This window comes from Cololabis saira, chromosome 4 (genome assembly GCF_033807715.1).
Source record: "Cololabis saira isolate AMF1-May2022 chromosome 4, fColSai1.1, whole genome shotgun sequence".
In the NCBI taxonomy this organism is placed as follows: Eukaryota; Metazoa; Chordata; class Actinopteri; order Beloniformes; family Belonidae; genus Cololabis; species Cololabis saira.
In genome coordinates, this window is record NC_084590.1 from 52,476,855 (window position 1) to 52,484,366 (window position 7,512).

Below are 7,512 nucleotides of genomic sequence, written 5' to 3' on the forward strand. Positions count from 1 at the left end.
CTCCTAACACACCTCTGTAACCTCAGAGTTATTCCTGTAGTTACTGTCCTCCTAACTCACCTCTGTAACCTCAGAGTTATTCCTGTAGTTACTGTCCTCCTAACACACCTGTAACCTCAGAGTTATTCCTGTAGTTACTGTCCTCCTAACACACCTGTAACCTCAGAGTTATTCCTGTAGTTACTGTCCTCCTAACTCACCTCTGTAACCTCAGAGTTATTCCTGTAGTTGTAGTTACTGTCCTCCTAACACACCTGTAACCTCAGAGTTATTCCTGTAGTTACTGTCCTCCTAACACACCTCTGTAACCTCAGAGTTATTCCTGTAGTTACTGTCCTCCTAACTCACCTCTGTAACCTCAGAGTTATTCCTGTAGTTACTGTCCTCCTAACACACCTCTGTAACCTCAGAGTTATTCCTGTAGTTACTGTCCTCCTAACTCACCTCTGTAACCTCAGAGTTATTCCTGTAGTTACTGTCCTCCTAACACACCTCTGTAACCTCAGAGTTATTCCTGTAGTTACTGTCCTCCTAACACACCTCTGTAACCTCAGAGTTATTCCTGTAGTTACTGTCCTCCTAACACACCTCTGTAACCTCAGAGTTATTCCTGTAGTTACTGTCCTCCTAACTCACCTCTGTAACCTCAGAGTTATTCCTGTAGTTACTGTCCTCCTAACACACCTCTGTAACCTCAGAGTTATTCCTGTAGTTACTGTCCTCCTAACACACCTCTGTAACCTCAGAGTTATTCCTGTAGTTACTGTCCTCCTAACTCACCTCTGTAACCTCAGAGTTATTCCTGTAGTTACTGTCCTCCTAACTCACCTCTGTAACCTCAGAGTTATTCCTGTAGTTACTGTCCTCCTAACTCACCTCTGTAACCTCAGAGTTATTCCTGTAGTTACTGTCCTCCTAACTCACCTCTGTAACCTCAGAGTTATTCCTGTAGTTACTGTCCTCCTAACTCACCTCTGTAACCTCAGAGTTATTCCTGTAGTTACTGTCCTCCTAACACACCTCTGTAACCTCAGAGTTATTCCTGTAGTTACTGTCCTCCTAACTCACCTCTGTAACCTCAGAGTTATTCCTGTAGTTACTGTCCTCCTAACACACCTCTGTAACCTCAGAGTTATTCCTGTAGTTACTGTCCTCCTAACACACCTCTGTAACCTCAGAGTTATTCCTGTAGTTACTGTCCTCCTAACTCACCTCTGTAACCTCAGAGTTATTCCTGTAGTTACTGTCCTCCAAACACACCTCTGTAACCTCAGAGTTATTCCTGTAGTTGTAGTTACTGTCCTCCTAACTCACCTCTGTAACCTCAGAGTTATTCCTGTAGTTACTGTCCTCCTAACTCACCTCTGTAACCTCAGAGTTATTCCTGTAGTTACTGTCCTCCTAACACACCTCTGTAACCTCAGAGTTATTCCTGTAGTTACTGTCCTCCTAACTCACCTCTGTAACCTCAGAGTTATTCCTGTAGTTACTGTCCTCCAAACACACCTCTGTAACCTCAGAGTTATTCCTGTAGTTGTAGTTACTGTCCTCCTAACTCACCTCTGTAACCTCAGAGTTATTCCTGTAGTTACTGTCCTCCTAACTCACCTCTGTAACCTCAGAGTTATTCCTGTAGTTACTGTCCTCCTAACTCACCTGTAACCTCAGAGTTATTCCTGTAGTTACTGTCCTCCTAACTCACCTCTGTAACCTCAGAGTTATTCCTGTAGTTACTGTCCTCCTAACACACCTCTGTAACCTCAGAGTTATTCCTGTAGTTACTGTCCTCCTAACTCACCTCTGTAACCTCAGAGTTATTCCTGTAGTTACTGTCCTCCTAACACACCTGTAACCTCAGAGTTATTCCTGTAGTTACTGTCCTCCTAACACACCTCTGTAACCTCAGAGTTATTCCTGTAGTTACTGTCCTCCTAACTCACCTCTGTAACCTCAGAGTTATTCCTGTAGTTACTGTCCTCCTAACACACCTCTGTAACCTCAGAGTTATTCCTGTAGTTACTGTCCTCCTAACTCACCTCTGTAACCTCAGATCTCACCACTAATCTGACTAGTGCAGTATCATCTGCATATTTAATCACTAGTGCAGTATCATCTGCATATTTAATATCACTAGTGCAGTATCATCTGCATATTTAATATCACTAGTGCAGTATCATCTGCATATTTAATCACTAGTGCAGTATCATCTGCATATTTAATATGATAATAATAATAATATAATATCGGCTTGGTGTGTTTTTGGAGTTTTGTGTTTTGGTGTGTGTTTTTGGAGTAATCAATAATCCTAGACATCAGAAGGATCAGGGAGGAGAAAGAGAGTGTTGTCAGGACTGACTAGAATAACGGAGTTCCTGCTACAGAAACTCAGTCCTGGTTCCTCCTCAGAGGAACCAGTTCCTCTGAGGAGGAACCAGTTCCTCTGAGGAGGAACTAGTTCCTCTGAGGAGGAACTAGTTCCTCTGAGGAGGAACTAGTTCCCAGGAGACGAGAGTCTTCTCTACATTTATAAGGTTTTATTCTGTCCTCGCAGTTTCAGCTTGTACAACTGGACCAGGGATCAGGAACCCGCGGCTCCAGAGCCGCCGGCGGCTCTTTAGCACCTTTTTTCTCCCTTTTTTTCCTCTTTTCCTTTTTAATCTCAACATTTCTACTTTTTTCATGAAATTTTGACTTTTTTCTCGACATCTCTACTTTTTACTCGACATTTCGACTTTTTTCTGGAGATTGTACTTCATTATTAATCCTGACTTTTTTTACTTTGTTTTCGAAAGTTTTACTTTTTTCTGGAAATTTTTCACGAAATGTTGACTATTTCCTCGACATTTCAACTTTTTTCTCAAAATTTTGACTTCTTTCTCGACATTTCGACTTTTTGAAATAACGTGAAACCTGCCAGTTTAGGTGTTGCTGTAGAACCAGAACTCACCGGGGCTGGAAACTCGATCCTGGTACCTCCTCAGAGGAACTAGTTCCTCCTCACAGGAACTAGTTCCTAACCCTAACCCGGTTTAGTTGTTGCTGTGTCACCAGAACTCACCGGGGCTGGAAACTCGATCCTGGTACCTCCTCAGAGGAACTAGTTCCTCCTCACAGGAACTAGTTCCTCCTCACAGGAACTAGTTCCTATCCCTAACCCGGTTTAGTTGTTGCTGTAGAACCAGAACTCACCGGGGCTGGAAACTCGGTCCTGGTACCGGGGAACGTGGTCGTCCAGCGTCTGCAGCAAAACCCACATGGTGAGAGAGAACATTCCTGCCAGGAAACCGTAGAACACCAGGTAGAAGAGGAGGATGAACCCTGGAGGAAGAGGAGAAGAGGAGGATGAACCCTGGAGGAAGAGGAGGAGAGGAGGATGAACCCTGGAGGAAGAGGAGAAGAGGAGGATGAACCCTGGAGGAAGAGGAGGAGAGGAGGATGAACCCTGGAGGAAGAGGAGAAGAGGAGGATGAACCCTGGAGGAAGAGGAGAGGAGAAGAGGATGAACCCTGGAGGAAGAGGAGAAGAGGAGGATGAACCCTGGAGGAAGAGGAGGAGAGGAGGATGAACCCTGGAGGAAGAGGAGGAGAGGAGGATGAACCCTGGAGGAAGAGGAGAAGAGGAGGATGAACCCTGGAGGAAGAGGAGGAGAGGAGGATGAACCCTGGAGGAAGAGGAGGAGAGGAGGATGAACCCTGGAGGAAGAGGAGGAGAGGAGGATGAACCCTGGAGGAAGAGGAGGAGAGGAGGATGAACCCTGGAGGAAGAGGAGAAGAGGAGGATGAACCCTGGAGGAAGAGGAGGAGAGGAGGATGAACCCTGGAGGAAGAGGAGAGGAGGATGAACCCTGGAGGAAGAGGAGGAGAGGAGGATGAACCCTGGAGGAAGAGGAGGAGAGGAGGATGAACCCTGGAGGAAGAGGAGAAGAGGAGGATGAACCCTGGAGGAAGAGGAGGATGAACCCTGGAGGAAGAGGAGAAGAGGAGGATGAACCCTGGAGGAAGAGGAGGATGAACCCTGGAGGAAGAGGAGGATGAACCCTGGAGGAAGAGGAGGAGAGGAGGATGAACCCTGGAGGAAGAGGAGGAGAGGAGGATGAACCCTGGAGGAAGAGAAGAGGATGAACCCTGGAGGAAGAGGAGAAGAGGAGGATGAACCCTGGAGGAAGAGGAGAGGAGAGGAGGATGAACCCTGGAGGAAGAGAAGAGGATGAACCCTGGAGGAAGAGGAGAAGAGGAGGATGAACCCTGGAGGAAGAGGAGAGGAGAGGAGGATGAACCCTGGAGGAAGAGGAGGATGAACCCTGGAGGAAGAGGAGAAGAGGAGGATGAACCCTGGAGGAAGAGGAGAAGAGGAGGATGAACCCTGGAGGAAGAGGAGAAGAGGAGGATGAACCCTGGAGGAAGAGGAGGATGAACCCTGGAGGAAGAGGAGAGGAGAGGAGGATGAACCCTGGAGGAAGAGGAGGATGAACCCTGGAGGAAGAGGAGAAGAGGAGGATGAACCCTGGAGGAAGAGGAGGAGAGGAGGATGAACCCTGGAGGAAGAGGAGGAGAGGAGGATGAACCCTGGAGGAAGAGGAGGAGAGGAGGATGAACCCTGGAGGAAGAGGAGGAGAGGAGGATGAACCCTGGAGGAAGAGGAGGAGAGGAGGATGAACCCTGGAGGAAGAGGAGGAGAGGAGGATGAACCCTGGAGGAAGAGGAGGAGAGGAGGATGAACCCTGGAGGAAGAGGAGGAGAGGAGGATGAACCCTGGAGGAAGAGGAGAAGAGGAGGATGAACCCTGGAGGAAGAGGAGAGGAGAGGAGGATGAACCCTGGAGGAAGAGGAGGAGAGGATGAACCCTGGAGGAAGAGGAGGATGAACCCTGGAGGAAGAGGAGGAGAGGAGGATGAACCCTGGAGGAAGAAAACCTTTTTAAATACGCTAAAAATTCTGCAAAGAAATGGCAAATCCATCAGAACCATGGACAGCTCCATATTGTATTACTATATTATTATTGTATTGTATTACTATATTATTATTGTATCGTACTGTATTACTGTATTATTATTCTATTGTATTATTATATTACTATATTACTATATTATTATATTATTATATAGTAGTGTATAATAATATAATAATAATATAGTATTATATTATTCTACTGTATATACCAGGGGTGGAAGAGTGAGAGAAGAACCCAGACCGTTAGAGGTCTGGCTTTTATGTAGCATCAAATGTTATAGTTTTATTCTGTTTAACATTTTTTAGATCAGGGATCTTCAACCCGCGGTTCTCTAGCGCCACCCTAGTGGCTCCTGGAGCTTTTCCAAAAATGTTTGACCTTTTTTTTTCCTGATTTTCTTCCCTTTTTCTTTTTTTTCTTTTTTTTCTTCCTTTTTTCCTTTTTTTCCTTTTTTCTTCTTTTTTTCTTTTTTTTCTTCTTTTTCCTTTTTTCTTCCTTTTTCCTTTCCTTTTTAATCTCGATATTTCGACTTTTTTCTCAACATTTTGACTTTTTTCTCGAAGTGCATAATGAATAAATAAATCTCCCCCAGTTCTAACTAATATAGAAACTAATAATTAATAACTAATATAGAAACATCAGCATGTGTGTCTTCATTCTAATTCTGATACAAGACTTTTCTAGCGGCCAGTGGAGGAACTGCAGCATCAGTTCAGTCCTGCTCTCCTTCCTGCTCCAGGCTTCTCTCTCTCTCTCTCTCTCTTCCCTCTCTCCCCCTCCATCTCTCTCCTCCTCTCCTCCATCCCTCCATCATGACCCTGCTGCAGCAGCTTCAACATCATTTCCGCTTCAACAGTTTCATTTACAGATGAAGAGGCTGAAAAACAGCTAGAAATAGAAATGAATAGAATGGAATTGAACTTTTAGTTTGGAACATGAAACAGTAGTGAATACAAAACAAAACAATAATAATCAGTAATAGATAAATGTAAATAAGAAAACAAAATAAACTAAAATATAGATAAAAACATGCATCATAATTAACCTGCTCTGAAAGAAGCAGGAGGAAATACAAAGATAAAAAATACACACACACACACACGCACGCGCACGCGCACACGCACACACACACACACACACACACACACACACACACACACACACACACACACACACACACACACACACACTGTTATTTGTTACTCCATTATGAGACCAAACTAATTCCAGGAGGTTAGAGTTAGAGATTAGTCTGAAATGAAAGTGAAGTCTGAACTGAGAAAAACTCGGACTTTTGATTCATAAAAAAAGGAAAACAGAAGGAAAGAAATGTTTTGTTTTTTTTCTCCATTAAACAGAATAACTGACAGTTTCTTTTAAAAGGTTCAACTTGAGTCACGTGGAATAAATCAGATTTCTGATTTCATGAAAAGAAAACTGTATTTATTTATTTTAGCGGAGCTGAATCTGGACCAGAGGATTTAATTAATCATTAAAACCCAGAACCTTCAGAAACAGAATATAGTAAATATAATATTATATAGTAAATATAATATAATATAATATAATATAATATAATATAATATAATATAATATAATATAATATAATATAATAAATATAATATAATATCATTCCTGTAAATGTGAAGCTGAAACATCTCGGAGTTTCTGGACTAAAGCGCGTCGGTTCGGTTCGGTCCGGCTCCGGCGGTTCTGGAGCCTCCGGACCCGGCCCGGTCCAGGGGTCCCGGTGACCCGGTCCGGTTCCGCCGGTAACCAGGTCCGGTGACCCGGTCCGGCGGTTCTTACCCCAGCTGGCGGCGGTCCGGCCCAGGAACTCCCCGGTTCGGGGGTTGAAGATGAAGATCCAGCATCCTTCACCCCCGTCCTTCTGGTTCTGGTTCTGGTCCTGGTTCTGGTTCTGGTTCTGCGACATGCTGGTTCTGGTCTAGATGGACCCGACCCTCCGACCCTCCGACCCTCCGACCCTCACACTCCGGTCCGTGTCAGACCAGAATCAGAACCAAAATCAGGTTATTTCTCTTTAGATTTAAAAACATCAACAGTAAATAAACATGTGGCTCCAATTACTGACATAAATATAATTAAATATAATTAAATACAATTAAATACAGTTAAAGAACTGACGGGTAAAAATGACGCTCTGAATAAAAGTGTGATGTGAGAGGAGGCCGCGCATGCGCAGTTCAGCCCGCCAGGGCTGAGGATGAAGATGATGAAGAGGATGAAGATGATGAAATGATTCAGAAACTAAATGATCAATAATGAGAAAAATCATGTTAATTGAAAATCAACAAAACGAGTGAAAAAACATTAAAATAAAACATTTGTCTGATAAAGTAATGAAATAAATAAGTAATAATATCTTTATCTCTGGTGAAGGTCAAAACAAACTCATTAATTAATTAAAACATTTCAAGTCAAACTGAATTATATAACCTGACCAGCTGGTCACGTGACTCAGCAGAGACTCCTGATTGGACCAGAAAACTATGATGTTTGATGACGTCACAGGCAGGAGGGAGGAGGTCACGTGATCAG

At 43.8% G+C, this 7,512-nt stretch overlaps 1 protein-coding gene across 1 annotated transcript in view; it reads right to left on the bottom strand.

Moving 5' to 3' along the window:
- Nucleotides 1–7,193, bottom strand: part of LOC133442476 (sodium/potassium-transporting ATPase subunit beta-3-like) — a 28,042-nt gene extending 20,849 nt beyond the window's left edge. Inside the window, exons 1-2 of the mRNA XM_061720481.1 lie at nucleotides 6,760–7,193; nucleotides 3,190–3,318 (exon numbers count right to left, since the gene is read on the bottom strand). Coding sequence (XP_061576465.1) covers nucleotides 3,190–3,318; nucleotides 6,760–6,886 — 256 coding nt within the window. The 5' untranslated portion in view covers nucleotides 6,887–7,193. The remainder of the gene's footprint in view (nucleotides 1–3,189; nucleotides 3,319–6,759) is intronic.
- Between the last annotated feature and the right edge of the window lie 319 nt (nucleotides 7,194–7,512).